The following is a 16,112-nucleotide window of genomic DNA, read 5'->3' on the forward strand; positions in this document are numbered from 1 at the left end:
ACTAAATGCTATAATAAATGTCCATATAAGGTGCTTGCAGAATTCAGAACTGGGACAGATTATTGCAGGGGGTGCAAAGGGCTTTGCAGTGGAAGTGGCATTTGAACACAGCCCTAAAGTAGCCATAGGATTTCAAGTGATGGGAAAACCATCTGCAGGAAAGCATAGGAGGAAATGGCAAGCTCCTTCTCTTGTCTCTTTCTTGTAATGCATGAGCCGTCGTTCATTCATTCATTCAACAAGCTTGAACTGATCATCTACTATGTGTTGTAAGGACCTCCTCTTTTCAGGATGTCTTTTGAACACATACTGGACTCTTCTGGTATCAATGTCCTGTTGCTGTTATGGGGTGAGATCAGGGCTCTGACCCAACATTCCTTGGCCCAGTCTCTACAGAGATAGTCCATGGAACTCAAACATTTTGTTTTGACCACTGCCCAATTATCCCACCTGTTTCCACTTGGGAGGGAAGAAATTCTTTGCAATAATGAAGAATTGGTCATGAACAACAAGATCAAAAGTTGTAGTATAGTTGCTAGAAATAACCAAGGATTGCTTATTTTGAAGAGCTGCCCTTGGTCCCCACTCCTGGTGTTTTCTTTCATTTGGATAATCCTGGATGCCTTTGCCCCTCACTACCAGTCCTGAGCAGGAGGTGGGAGGGACCTTGTTGGTTTCAGTGAGGACTGAAGGGTACGGCTCAGCCCTCTGCTTCCACTCTCTTTCGGGGCCAAGCTGTGGACAGGAAGCAGCTTCTGCTCTGCACCTCTTGCCCTGCATTCCCCAGGCTGGGCCTCAGGTTGGAAGGCCCATGGATCCCACACTTCCTGCCCCACGGCAGCAGTCCATCCAGCTCTGGCTTTCAGATTTAGGAAGTTCATTTGTCACACACCTAGACACATTCTCCCAACGTCACCTTTGTCAGTAAAAAGAGTCAAATTTTGGGTGCCCTCCTGCTTACTCTTTTGCTTTTCTCAGAATTGGCTCAGAAGTCACATGGGGTCAGCAGCGGTGGTAAGGAGAGGGCTCTGTGGGGGACATGTGGAGCAATGGAGGTGTCAGGATGACTTTCAGCTGCAGTGGCCCTGCAGGGTTTTTCCTTGGTAGCTGGGCCCTGTGGCTGTGTGGGTGGCTGTCACTCAGGGGTGGGCAGCTCTCAGTCTTTATCGTGCTCTGCCCCATGAAATCTTTCCTGGGAGGGTCTGTGCAGCTCATGTTTATTTATTTATTGTTATTGTCTCAAACTGTTTCGAGTAAGACAGCAGACCATGGTATAACCTAATCAAAGACATGGGTCTTAGGGAGCCAAGTGCTGCAGCTTGACCTTGAACTACATAGCTGCAGGTTCCAGGTAAAGGCGAAATGGAATTAGACCTTAGTACGAGGGGAAAGGCTCTGCTTTCGAGGCTTTTAAGCACTTCCCCTTCTCACTCCCCTCTGAAACCCCCGAGGCTCTGCTGGGTCAATGTCACCCTGAGAACTGGACACTGGACATCTGCTCTGGAAGCCAAGGGACAGCTTAGGGTTTTTGCTTGTTTGTTTTGTTTTACTTTTTAGAGCTGTTTTAGGTTTGCAGAAAGCTTGTGCAGAAAGTACAGATTGTTTCTTTACGGCTCCTCTCCCCACTGCACACAGCTGTCCCTGTTATTCACATCTTGCCTCCCTGCGGTACACTTTTTAAAACCGACGAAGCGATACTGATACATTATTATGAATTAAGGTCCGTAAGGACTTACACTCAGGTTCACAGTTTGTGTTGTACAGTCCTGTGGATTTGGACCCAAAACCCTTTGCCGTCGAGTCGATTCTGACTCATAGCAATCCAGTAGGGCAGAGTAGAACTGTCCCATAGGGCTTCCAAGGAGAGGCTGGGGGATTCAAACTGCTGACTTTTTAGTTAACAGCTTAACCACCATGCCAGCAGGACAAATGCATCAATATCATGTGACCACCATTACTGTATTCCACAGAATAGTATCACTGCCCTACAAATGAAGCAGGCAGTCATGAAATGGTTATTAAGGGTTATTAACCACCCCATACGAGTTGTTTTTCAGAAAAGTCTACTCTTGCTACATTTTTGTTACAGCTTTTACAGCACTTCATCACGATTGGTTGAGTCCCCAGGTTTCTTCTCTACTCCTGCCAGGAGGCCGAGGTTCAGGTGCCCTAACTCCAAATCTGCCTGCTATACGACCTTCCTGGGGTGGCAGTAGCAAGCCTTCACCATTTTTTCAGGGCCGTGCACAGTATCTTTACAGCCATGCGCAAAAACCCATTTCCTAAGATTATACGGACCGCCCACACATCAAAAGACTAAAGGTAGATACTCCCCTCACGGTAGATGCGCATGAATGTTACTCCCTATAAAAGGGGCAAATCTGCCCTGGTTCAGGGAGCTGGCAGCCTGAGGTCATGAGACCCTTCCTGCTTCCCAGTTTGCAAACTGTAAATAAACCTTTCTGTTCTTCCAACCCTGTGTCTGGCTGACTTCAATTCGCTAGTCTGCTGGACAAAAACCTGTTAGTTGACAGCTTCAGAAACCTCCGTGCTCCCCGCCTGGTCATCTCTCTCTCCTTCCCCCTGAGCTCCTGGCAAAGGGCTTATTAAAATTTGGAGTTAGTGGGGTCAGGGCTCTGATAAGGTTGTATTAACACTTCAATCTCTTTACCATATGACATGTGAGAAGACAATTCAATGTCTAAGACTCTAATGAGATTCATTCTTCCCTGCAGAAGATGAAGACTTTCCAGGCTGCAGTGTCTTCCCCAAGGGGGACGCCTTCTGGCTGGGTTTGAGCCAGAAGGAATTGTGAGGGGAAACCCAGGCTTTAGTTACAGAATTATTGAAATTTGGTATCTTAATAATTTAACTTACAAGGACAAAAGAATTTCAGCTTTTGTTTAAATTGTGATAAAAATGTAAATAGCGTGTGGACTCTCCTCCCGACTTTTTTGGGGAGGAATTGGATGTATTACCTCACCTCAACCCTTCCCTCCTCAGCGTCTCCAGGCTGCTCATCAAAAAAAAAAAAAAAAACCAAACCCGTTGCTGTCGAGTTGGTTCTGACTCATAGGTCAGCAGTTCAATCCACCAGGAGTTCCTTGGAAACTCTATGGGGCAATTCTACTCTGACTGATAGGGTCGGGAACCAGTACTTGCTCTGCTCCTTCTTGCTGTAATGAGGCAAGCCTCTCTCCCCCAACCTAGGGCCAGCTGTTCTCTAGCTGTTTCTAGTTCTGGCATTCAGTGTTGCTGTATGTCTAAGCCACATTCTCTATGATGCAATACATAAACTATGTGAACCACAGTTTTCTCAACTCAAAATGGGCTTACAATCTGTCTTATAGTGTTTGTTTTTGAGGATAAATTAGGTAACGTGTAGAATCTGCCACATCTCAGATGTTTAAGGGTTAGTTTCTCCTTCTTCCTTCTTTCTTTTGCTCCCATTGTTTTCCTCTAAAACCTCTTTAATCTCCCTAAAGTCTTCTCACCCCTTGTCCTTGCTATGGGCTGATTAGCTATTGTCCCCACAAGTCCTGACTCCTGGGCCTCCCTCAGAGCCTGGTCCCTGCAGGCTGGGCCTCCCTCAGGGCCTGGTCACCGCAGCCTGGGCTCCCTTCAAGGCCTGGCTGCTGCAGGCTGGGCTTTTCTGAAGAACTGGTGGGTAACACTTCTGGGACTTTCTTTGCACAGGGTATGTTTGGCTGTGCTCTGTCTGAAGAAGAATGAGGAAGTGGTTTTGCAGGCAGGCCAGGGAGGAGGAGGACAGACTTGTGGCTGAACCCTGAGGAGAGGCTGCAGGCCCCTCCTGAGGGAAGGCCAGGGCCCAGGCACCCACTCTGGGGTCTCACTGACCTTGTGAGTCACAGAGCAGAGAAGTGACTCAGAGAGAGCATGGGGGGGCCCTGGTGTGATGGAGGATATGGTCCAGTATGGCAGCTGGACACTTGTGCTCTGGACAGTGAGGGGCAGTGGCCTCTGTGGGGTACCAGAGGCAGTCATAAGGAGGCCATAGAGATGACAGGGGCCACAGATACCAAAGGGTGGGGTCAACAAAAACAGTAAAACAGAAACAAAAACAAGAGATAAACTGTTGCCAGGAGGTCGTGGAAATAACCAGAGAGCTTGGCAGTCAGGGCAGGAGCAGAGAGCCTGGAAGGAGCCCTGCTAATGCGAATCTGCTAGTTCCCACAGGCTGGCTGTCCTGGGAAAACCCAGTAACACACTGTGTGTCCAACCATGCAGCAAACACCTCTCAAGAGCCTACTATGTGGCAGGGCACTGCCAGGACTGGGGATACATCAGAGAGCAAGAATGTCCCTGCTTTTGAGGATCTTATGGGAAACAACACCCACCCTTTCTGAAAGCCCCTATTCCCCATAGCCTGTGAAATACTTGGGATATCAGATTTGTTTTTTAGTGTGTGCTATATTTCTGGTGCCTGGTACTAGTACCCATCATCCACCTGTAAGTTCCCGGGGAGGTACTATCCTACTATATACAACTTGTTTTGTTTTCCTATAGGTTCTCAGAGGGGTATAAAGTTTCCAGAAACTACTTACTGCCCTCTCCTTGCCAGATCTTGTAGGGAGAGGTAAAAAATTCACCTTCAGCAAGTCAAACCAGTAGAATCAACATAAAATAATGAAGTCAGTCACATTAAGGAAGGAAACCCTCTTGTTTCATTTTTTTTTTTAAATAAACTTTATTTTTTAGAGCAGGTTAGTTTTTATGAAAAAAATTACAAAGTACAGAGAGTTACCTTATTTCTTTTTTTTGTCTAATTTGGGCTTAAAAACCAAAATCAAACCTGTTGCCTTCAAGTAAATTCTGACTCATAACGACTCTACAGGACAGAGTAGAAAAATCTTATATGGTTCCCAAAGAGTAGCTGGTGGATTTGAACTGCTGACCTTTTGGTTAGCAGCGGAGCTCTTAACTGCTGCACCACCAGGGCTCCAGGGGCCCAGAATTAGCTTACTCATCATCTTTGGTTCAAAACACACACTCTTCATCAGCCCATGATTAGCCTGTTTTTAAATATGTTTGTTTGATAGTCAAACACTAACAATCTACCACCAAACTGTGATCTAGAACCTGATAGAACTCACAGCTTCCGAACCCATCCCACCCCTGCCTCTCGCCCAAGGTCATCATAACCCTGAACCTCAAGTTTGTTGTTCTCTTGTTTTCTTATAAAGGCAACATGCATCCAGCCAGTACCAGTCCCTGGTGAGGCAAGTTTTATAACATACAGATGTGCTCTTAAAAATTAATGTATGTTTATAGAGAGAAGGAAAGAGAAGGTTTAGTTTTAGTTGGTTTTTATTTTAAATTAAAGGGCACCAGGCTACAAATAAACATTTCTGGAACTCAGTTTTTCCACAGTATATTGCTAATACATTCCTTATTAAAGCTTCCATCTAACTTTGTATTATTTTGAAGCAAATCCCAGACGTATCATACCATCCATAAATATTTTAGTATGTCTTTTAGAAAGATAAAAACCAAAAAAAACAGATCTGTTGCCATCAAGTTGATTATGACTCATAGCAACCCTATAGGACAGAGTAGAACAACCTATGGGGTTTCCAAGGAGCAGCTGGTGAAGTCAAGCTGCCAAACTTGGTTAGCAGCTGAGCTCTTAACCACTGCACCACCAGAGATAATTTTTTTTTAATCTTATAATCCTAACATCACACTTACTCCTTAATATTATCATACATCCAGTATTCAAAATTCCTGATTTTCTCATGCTTCTTCTCACAGTGAACCCCAAACTGAAATATGGGACTCTGTCAGTCAAGGTAGAGTCTAAACAGTCCTAGGCAGTTCCTTCTAGCTGTAGTCAGCTGTTTTTCTAGGTCGTTGCTGAAGCTGCCAAAATCTGAGGGTGTGGGCTTCCACAGGGCACTGGCGAGGGAAGCCCAGCAGTGCTGTGCCCAGGCCTGAGGACCCAAAACAGGCAGAAACACCCAGAGCAGCAGTTTGCTCCTTTCTCACCTAACCTTCCATCTCAGACATGTTTCCGCAATTTACTTTTTCTCTATATGAAGACAAATCTTAATATTGTTTCAATCATAACTAGGACAAAACCATTTATAATTCTTCCTTCACATCATAAATATTTCAATCTCACAATCTTGATCGTTGTAATTTATAATTGCTGCATCAGTTTGTGTTATCAGGTTAATCAACTTCACTAAAGAATTTCATGTATCTAGTCATTTTATTTTATTGAATTATTTCATGAATCCTCAAGAGTAGTGTTACGGGCATCTCTATGACTCATGTAGTAGCGTGCTAGTAAATGGTAGCAACAAGTAGAATTGTGGCATTTGGCAATCTCTGTGGTGTAAATCCTCCCACAATGGCTGATTTCAAGCTACCAATATGGCATCACTGAACACAGCTGGGGAGAGATAAGCACACTCAGGTCCTGCAAGTAGGTACAGCTAACCCCTCCTTCCTCACCCCACTGGCTGAATAAATCAAACCAAGCCAGTTGCCATAGAGTTGATTCTGGTTCATGGCAACCCCATGTGTGTTTCAGAGTAGACCAGTGCTTCATGGGATTTTCAATGGCTATGATCTTTCAGAAGTAGGTCACCAGCTCTTCCTTTCAAATAATAAGGTGCCACTGGGTAGGTTCAAAGCAACAACCTTTCTGTTAGTAGCTGAGCACTTAGCCATTTGCCTCACCCAGGGACTACTACTAGCAGACACATGTAGCCTTTTTGCCTCCCAGGACTAAATTACACATGGTATTACATGGTGCTGGGTTCTGGATTTTGATTACATGGTGTAACAGCCTTGGTACAGCATTTGATAGTGTGTGAGAACATGGTGGAGAAGCTCATTATCATTAGTCAGAACAATGCCAGGGGGACGACTGCAAAACAGATCATCAATTGCTCATATGCAAGTTCAAGTTGAAGCTAAAGAAAATTAAGACAAGCCCATAAGAGTCAAAGTGTAACTTTGAGTACATCCTACCTGAATTTGGAGACCATCTCAAGATTTGACGCATTGAACATTAATGACTGAAGATAAGCAAGTTGTGGAATGACATCAAGGGCATCATAGATGAAGACAGCAAAGATCATTAAAAACAAAGAAAAGTCCAAAATGCATGTCAGAAAATACTCTGACACTTGCTCTTGAATGTACAGTTACCTAAAGCAAATGGAAGAAATGATGAAGTAAAAGAGCTGAACAGAAGATTTCAAAGGGTAGCTCAAGAAGACAAAGTAAAGTATTAAAATGAAATGTGCAAAGACTTGGAATTAGAAAACCAAAAGGGAAAAAAACATGCTTTGTATTTCTCAAGCTAAAAGAACTGAAGAAAAAATTCAAATTTCAGGTTGCAGTATGGAAGGATTCTATGGGCAAAATATTGAATGATGCAGGACACATAGAAAAGATGGAAGGAATACACAGAGTCACTGTACCAAAAAAAAACTGGTCTATGTTCAGCCACTTCAGAAGGTAGCATACGATGAAGAACCAATGGTATTGAAGGAAGAAGCCTGAGCTGCGCTGAAGGCATTAGTGAAAAGCAAGACTCCAGGAATTCACAGGATACCAACTGAAATGTTTCAACAAATGAATGCAGCATTGGAAGCAATCACTCATCTATGCCAAGAAATTTGGAAGACAGCTAACCGGCCAACCAACTGGAAGAGATTCATATTTGTGCCCATACCAAAGAAAACTTATCCAACAAAATGCAGAAATTATTGAACAATATCACTAGTATCACACCCAAGTAAAATTTTGCTATAGGTAAATCAAAAATAGATGCAGCATTAAGTACATTGACAGGGAACTGCCAGAAATTCAAGCTGGATTCAGAAATGAACATGAAACGAGGGCTATCATTGCTGATATCAGAGGGGTCTTGGCTGAAAGCAGAGAATATCAGAAAGATGTTTACCTGTGTTTTATTGACTATGCAAAGGCATTCAACTATGTGGGTCATAACAAATTATGGATATCATTATGAAGAATGGGAATTCCAGAACACTAATTGTGCTCATGCGGAATCTGTACATAGACCAAGAGGCAGTTGTTAGAACAGAATAAGGGGATACTGGGTGATTCAAAGTCAGGAAGGGGCTCTTATTCAACATTGTGCTGGAAGTCCTAGCCAGAGCAATTAGGCTAGATAAAGAAATAAAGGGCATCCAGATTGGCAAGGAAGAAGTCGAAGTATCTCTATTTGCAGATGACATGACCTTATACACAGAAAACCCTAAGGAATCCTCCAGAAAACTACTGAAACTAATAGAAGAGTTCAGCAGAGTATCTAGATACAAGATAAACATACAAAAATCAATTGGGTTCCTCTACACCAACAAAAAGAATATCAAAGAGGAAATCACCAAATCAATGCCATTTACAGTAGCCCCCCAAAAGATAAAATACTTAGGAATAAATCTTACCAGAGATGTAAAAGACTTATACAAAGAAAACTACAGTATACTTCGGCAAGAAACCAAAAGAGACCTACGTAAGTGGACGAACATACCTTGCTCATGGATAGGAACACTTACCATTATAAAAATGTCTATTCTACCAAAAGCGATCTATACATTTAGTGCAATTCTGATCCAAATCCCAAGGACATTCTTTAGTGAGATGGAGAAACAAATCACCAACTTCATATGGAAGGGAAAGGGGCCCCAGATAAATAAGGCATTACTGAAAAAGAAGAACAAAGTGGGAGGCCTTACTTTGCCTGATTTTAGAACCTATTATACTGCCACAGTAGTCAAAACAGCCTGGTACTGGTACAACAACAGATACATGGACCAATGGAACAGAACTGAGAATCCAGACATAAATCCATCCACATATGAACAGTTGATATTTGACAAAGGCCCCAAAACAGTGAAATGGGGAAAAGACAGTCTTTTTAACAAATGGTGCTGGCATAACTGGATATCCATCTGCAAAAAAATGAAACAAGACCCATACCTCACTCCATGCACAAAAACTAACTCAAAATGGATCAAAGACCTAAATATCAAATCTAAAACGATAAAGATCATGGAAGAAAAAATAGGGACAATGTTAGAAGCCCTAATATATGGCATAAACAGTATACAAAACATTATAAAGAATGTAGAAGAAAAACTAGATAACTGGGAGCTCCTAAAAATCAAACACTTATGCTCATCCAAGGACTTCATCAAAAAAGTAAAAAGACTACCTACAGGCTTGGAAAAAGTTTTTAGCTATGACATTTCTGATCAGCACCTGATCTCTAAAATCTACATGATTCTGCAAAAACTCAACTACAAAAAGACAAATAACCCAATTAAAAAATGGGCAAAAGATATGAATAGACATTACACTAAAGAAGACATTCAGGTAGCTAACAGATATACGAGGAAATGTTCATGATCATTAGCCATTAGAGAAATGCAAATCAAAACTACAATGAGATTTCATCTCACTCCAACAAGGCTGGCATTAATCCAAAAAACACAAAATAATAAATGTTGGAGAGGCTGTGGAGAGATTGGAGCACTTCTACACTGCTGGTGGGAATGCCAAATGGTACAACCACTTTGGAAATCGATTTGGCACTTCCTTAAAAAGTTAGAAATAGAACTACCATACGATCCAGCAATCCCACTCCTCGGAATATATCCTAGAGAAATAAGAGCCTTTACACAAACAGATATATGCACACCCATGTTTATTGCAGAACTGTTTACAATAGCAAAAACATGGAAACAACCAAGATGCCCATCAACGGATGAATGGATAAATAAATTATGGTATGTTCACACAATGGAATACTATGCATCGATAAAGAACAGTGAGGAATCTGGGAAACATTTCATAACATGGAGGAACCTGGAAGGCATTATGCTGAGTGAAATTAGTCAGTTTCAAAAGGACAAATATTGTATAAGACCACTATTATAAGACCTTGAGAAATAGTTTAAACTGAGAAGAAAACATTCTTTTGTGGTTACGAGAGGGGGGAGGGAGGGAAGGTGGGAAAGGGGCATTCACTAATTAGATAGTAGATAAGAACTACTTTAGGTGAAGGGAAAGACACAATACAGGGGAGGTCAGCACAACTGGACTAAACCAAAAGCAAAGAAGTTTCCTGAATAAGCTGAATGCTTCGAAGGCTAGCGTAGCAGGGGCAGGGGTCTGGGGACCTTGGTTTCAGGGGACAACTAAGTCAATTGGCATAACAAAATCTATTAAGAAAACATTCTGCATCCCACTTTGAAGAGTGGCATCTAGGGTTTTAAACACTAGCAAACAGCCATCTAAGATGCATCAATTGATCTCAACCCACTTGGATCAAAGAGAATGAAGAACACCAAGGACACAAGGTGATTACAAGCCCAAAAGACAGAAAGGGCCACATGAACCAGCGAATACATCATCATGAGACCAGAAGATCTAGATAGTGCCCGACTACAACCAGTGATTGCCCTGACAGGGAACACAACAAAGAACCCCTGAGGGAGCAGGAGAGTAGTGGGATGCAGACCCCAAATTCTCATAAAAAGACCAGACTTAATGATCTGACTGAGACTGGAAGGACCCCAGTGGTCATGGCCCCCAGACCTTCTGTTGGCCCAGGACAGGAACCATTCCCGAAGCCAACTCTTCCGACATGGATTGGACTGGACAATGGGTTGGAGAGGGATGCTGGTGAGGAGTGAGCTTTTTGGATCAGGTGGACACTTGAGACTATGTTGTCATCTCTTGCCTGGAGTGGAGATGAGAGGGTGGAGGGGGTTAGAAGCTGGTGAAATGGACACTAAAAGAGAGAGTGGAGGGAGATAGCAGGCTGTCTCATTAGGGGGAGAGTAATGGGGAGTGTGTAGCAAGGTGTATAGGGGTTTTTGCGTTAGAGACTGACTTGTAAACTTTCACTTGAAGCACAATAAAAATTATTAAAAATAAATAAAGTCAGGAAAGGTATGCATCAGGGTTGTACCCTTTCACCGTACCTATTCAATCCATATGCTGAGCAAATAACCAGAGAACCTGGACTATATGAAGAAGAACATGGCATCAGGATTGGCGGAAGGCTAATTAACAACCTGTGATACGCAAATGACACAAACTTGGTTGCAGAAAGTGAAGAGGACTTGAATCACTTACTGATGAAGATCAAAGACTACAGTCTTCAGTATGGATTACATCTCAACATAAAAAAAACAAAAATCCTCACAACTGGACCAATAAGCAACGTCACGATAAATGGAGGACATACTGAAGTTGTCAAGGATTTCATTTTACTTGGATCGACAATCAATGCCCATAAAAACAGCAGTCGAGAAGTCAAAGGATGTATTGTATTGGGCAAATCAGGTGAAAGGACTTCCTTCAGGTGTTAAAAAGCAAAGATGTCACCTTGAGCACTAAGGAGCACCTGACCCAAGCCATGGTGTTTTCAAATGCCTAATCTGCTTGTGAAAGCTGGTCAATGAATAAGGAAGACAAAATAAGAATTGATACATTTCAATTACTATGTTGGTGAAGAATACTGAAATATTCCATGGACTGCCAGAAAAACAAGCACATGTGTCTTGGAAAAAGTATAGTCGGAATGCTTCTTAGAAGGGATGATGGTAAGACTTTGTCTCAAGTACTTTGGCCATGTTATCAGGAGGGACCAGCCCTGGAGAAGGATATCTTGCTTGGTAAAGTAGAGGGTGAGCAAAAAAGAGGGAGGCCCTCAAGGAAATGGATTGGCATGGTGGCTGCAACAACAGGTTCAAAGATAGCAACGATTGTGAGGATGGCACAGGACCACACAGTGTTTCCTTCTGTTGTGCACAGGGTGGCTGTGAGTTGGAACTGAGTCCATGGCAGCTAACAACAACAGTGGGTGAGAGCATTGGTTTCCCAAAGTGGCTTCAATTTACATATCTGATTATGACTAAAACTGGTCATTTTTCCATGTGATCCTTTGTGTGTGTTTCTTCTACAAATTTCCTAACCACATTCTTCGCCCTTTTATCTATGAGGATTGTTAATCTTTTCTTAAAGATGTGAATAACCCTATATGCTATAGTTTTTAATTCCTTGAGCTTGTTTTTCAGGATTTCCTATAAATTTTTCTTTTATTTTTTATTGTGCAGAAATTGTAACATAATCCAGTCTGTAAATCTTTACTCTTATGATTCTTTTACTAGTAGTGAACGCAGGAGATTCTGTCCTATTTTATTTATGCTACAAATTCGTATTAAATGTTCACTGTGTGTCAGGTATGATTTTAGGCAATGGTGACACAGCTGTGACCACAATGACATCTTTGCCCTAATGGATCTCTCATTGGGTATAGAAAGCAGACGGAATACAATAATATCCATCAACAAATGAATAGATAAATGAAATGTGATGCACACATGGAATGGAGTATTATTCAGCCATAAAGAGGAATGGAGCCTGATACGTGCTATTACGGATGAGCCTTGAAAACATCATGCTGAGGGAAAATGAGTCAGTCCCAAAACACAAGTGTTGTATGATCCCAATTACATGAAGTACAAAAAACTGACAAATGCCTAAAGACAGAAAGTAGATCAGAGGTTGGGGGCCGGAAGAATGAGGAGTTTTGCTTAATTGGTACAGAGTTTCTGTGTGGGATAACGAAAGGGTTTTGGAACTAGATAGTGGTGATGGTCACACAACAGGGTGAATATAAGTAATGTTGCCGAATTATCCACTTAGAAATGGTTAATAAGGCAAATGTTTTGTTATATATATTGTGCAATGTTATGGATTGAATTGTGTCCCCCCAGAAAATGTGTGTCAACTTGGCTAGACCATGATTCCCAGTGTTGTGTGATTGTCCACCATTTTGTCATCTGATGTGATTTTCCTATGTCTTGTAAATCCTATCCCTATGATGCCAGTGGGGCAGGATTAGAGGCAGTTATGTTAATGAGACCAGACTCAATCTACAAGATTAGGTTGTGTTTTAAGTCAATCTCTTTTGAGACATAAAAGAGTGAAGGGAACAGAGAGAAAGGAGGATCTCCTACCACCAAGAAAGCACAGCCAGGAGTGGCATGCATCTTTTGGACCCTGGGTCCCTGTGCGGAGACACTCCTAGACCAGGAGATAATTGATAACATGGACCTTCCCCCAGGGCTGACAAAAAAGAAAAAGCCTTCCCCTGGTGCTGGCACCCTGAATTTGGACTTCTAGCCTCCTAGATTGTGAGAGAATAAATTTATCTTTGTTAAAGCCATCCATTTGTATTTCCGTTATAGCAGCACTAGATAACTAAGACACACCGCAAAAAAAGTAAATAAACAAGCAACTGTATAATGTAAGATCTAGTGGTGATAAGGGCTGTGATGAAACAGCACAGGGTGAGGGGACAGGGGGCGATGGAAGGAAGTAGTATTTTTGAAGGGCCTCTGAAAAGGTCACATTTAAAGAAAGACAAGGCCGCTATGCTAATTTTCCTCTAATTTGATTTTTATACTTTAACTCTTTAATTTATCTGGAATTTTTGGTGTATGCTATAAAAAAAAGGCTCTGAATTATTTTTTATTTTTATCTGTATGCAATTTTTGATTTGGATGCAATTACCTGAATACCCTGTCTTCCTCCCCTATTTTCAGGAACATTATTATTACATTGGGTCAATTTCTTCATTCATTTGTATGTTCCAACTTGTGTATATTTTGGACAGTCCACTCTATTTTAATTATTCCTTTTTGGATCAGTCTTTCCAAAAAATTCACCAATTCTTCTGATTTTTCTTTAACATTTCTAAATCATCTTTTCCAGTCCCAAAATTGAAGTCCTTTTTTTTAAAATAATTTGTTTTATTTTGTCATTGTTGCTGTTGAGAATATTCAAAGCAAAACATACACCAACTCAACAGTTTCTACATGTACAATTCAGTGACATGGATCACATTCTTCAAGTTGTGCAACCATTCTCACCCTCCTTTTCTGAGTTGTTCCTCCCGCATTAGCATAAACATAAACTCACTGTCCCCTAAGGTTCCTATCTAGTCTTTCAATTTGCTGTTGTCAGTTTGATCCCAAATAGATAGATTTTAAAAGAACATAATGCTCAAATTCCATCTTCTATCTTTGTATCTACAATACCTCCCATACAGCCTTGTCAAAACAGATTTTTAATATATTTTTGTAGAAGGAAAAAATGAATGAGTTCAAAACTCATTTAGATATTTTCAACTCTTACTAAGGCCCAAGGGCCCCTCGCTCTTTTTAATAGGTCACAAATCATAGAGCTACTCACTCCCCCACATACATATACTCATGTGCACACCACATATACATACTCCACTCATTCAGTTTCAGATACAAGGTACATAGTACTTCACTGTTTTATTACAAGCCCACTATAAACATAGTGGCTTTGTTAACACTGAGGAATGAACAGAGTCCTTCAAAAAGGAAGAGCCGTTTCCATAGAAGAGGATGTAGCTGGTACTTGAGTTATTTTCTTTCCTCTATTATTTTAGCTGGATGCATTAAAAATCTTCATAACTGGTCTTCATCCTGGTCAGACTATATCCTTTTCCAGGTCTGTGTTTACACCATCTGTGCACGCAGATTCCCCCCAAAACCAAGAAGACCAGCGAGAGGGGAGCCAGAGCAATCTCCCAGGAGAAGGTGGAGGCTGTGAGGAGAAGAGAATCACGTCAGGGGGCCGTCTCTCACCGCCATATTGGAAAGTGAAAGCAGGTTTATGGGAGAAAGGAATGGGGGTTTGTTCATTTTTCCTGACAAATGTGGGCTGATTTTCAGAAAGCATGTCCTTTACACCAGGATCAGGGATATTTGAGGATGGTGTCTATGGCATTAGAGAAACAAGCAGCGTAGGCCAAAATCCACTAAGAAAGAAAGAATGCAGAGGAGGAAGGCAGGCCTCAAAGGTCTGACTCTCTTCCCTCATTTGGAAAGTGGGCGTTTAGGATGTCATCTGTTTAGGGCTCAATCAGCCAACTATGACATGGCCATGGTGACGGTTTCCCTGTTCCAGTGAGCCTGGGTGTCATGAGGATTAAACAAAGCAACAAAGGAAAAGAAGACGAGCTTTGAATAGAGGAGCTTTAGGGCCAGGCATGAGATTATTTAGATCTAGCCATTTTATACTCTATTCCTTGATACATCTATTTTGAGAAAATATAGAAGGAAACTGAGTGGGGAAAAAGTAAATAAAGGAATATGGACCTTATTGGTGATGAGGCCAGAATTCTAAATTTTTAAACTATTATTTGCCATAGTCTGTTTAGGCATCCAGGAACAAACACAATCTTAGCTTGATTTCCCAGATGACTTTTATACCTTAAAATTCCAAGAGAGTGGGCGGGGGGTGTGGAGAACAATTGAAGCTGCATTTCTGAGCAGCCATTGGATGCACCTCACAGTCTTGGTGAAGGTGCTTTCAGCCTGTGCTCTCTGGGATCAGTCATGGTCAGGCTAGCCAACGACAGGTAGGGCAGGGCTCAGCATATAAAGATTTTACAGGCTCTCTGCGTCATCACCAGACAAACCACAGTGCCCCCCTGGGAGCTGGTGTGTATCCCAGAAGTTGAATTCTGCTTTTGTTGGATCTTCCATGGTCAAGTCTGAGCAGCCCTCACCTTTTCCCACCAAGCCTGTCATGGGAATTTCTGAAACAACATCTTTTGCTCATCTGTCCTAGGTGTCAGTGGTTCTCAAGTAATATGACGAGGAGCTTGCTAAATTGCCTTTGGCCAAACTCCAGAAGAGTATGACTCAGTAATCTGAGGTAGGCCAGGTATCTGTATTGTTAACTTAGTGGCTCAGGTGAGTCTGATGCTGGTAGTTCACAGACTATCTACAGACCGTATTTAGAGAAAAGCTGTACTGGGTTGCATTCCCTGTGCCAAGGCTTGACCAAGGCATCAGCTTTCCAATTTAAAGCATATCTGCAGCTGCCTCCCCAGCAAAACATGGAGTTTTGGGGCAATTTGAGTTTATGTGATGGGAGTAGATTGCCCAGAGGCATATATGAGATTCCAGCTGGAGATCACTTTGGCTTGTCTCTTGTCATCTGATCTGTCTGTCAACAGAGGCTAAATTAATTTGTTTCCCTGTCTTGCTCAATAT

At 42.0% G+C, this 16,112-nt stretch overlaps 1 protein-coding gene across 6 annotated transcripts in view; it reads right to left on the reverse strand.

Moving 5' to 3' along the window:
- Nucleotides 1-13,815: 13,815 nt before the first annotated feature.
- IL1R2 (interleukin 1 receptor type 2) overlaps nucleotides 13,816-16,112 on the reverse strand; it is a 96,796-nt gene continuing 94,499 nt past the window's right edge. For all 6 annotated transcript variants that reach the window (XM_049856329.1, XM_049856331.1, XM_049856334.1 and 3 more), the window contains one exon: nucleotides 13,816-14,655. In XM_049856329.1, coding sequence (XP_049712286.1) covers nucleotides 14,507-14,655 — 149 coding nt within the window. In that variant the 3' untranslated portion in view covers nucleotides 13,816-14,506. The remainder of the gene's footprint in view (nucleotides 14,656-16,112) is intronic.

The sequence above is a fragment of the Elephas maximus genome, chromosome 17 (assembly GCF_024166365.1).
Source record: "Elephas maximus indicus isolate mEleMax1 chromosome 17, mEleMax1 primary haplotype, whole genome shotgun sequence".
NCBI lineage: Eukaryota > Metazoa > Chordata > Mammalia > Proboscidea > Elephantidae > Elephas > Elephas maximus.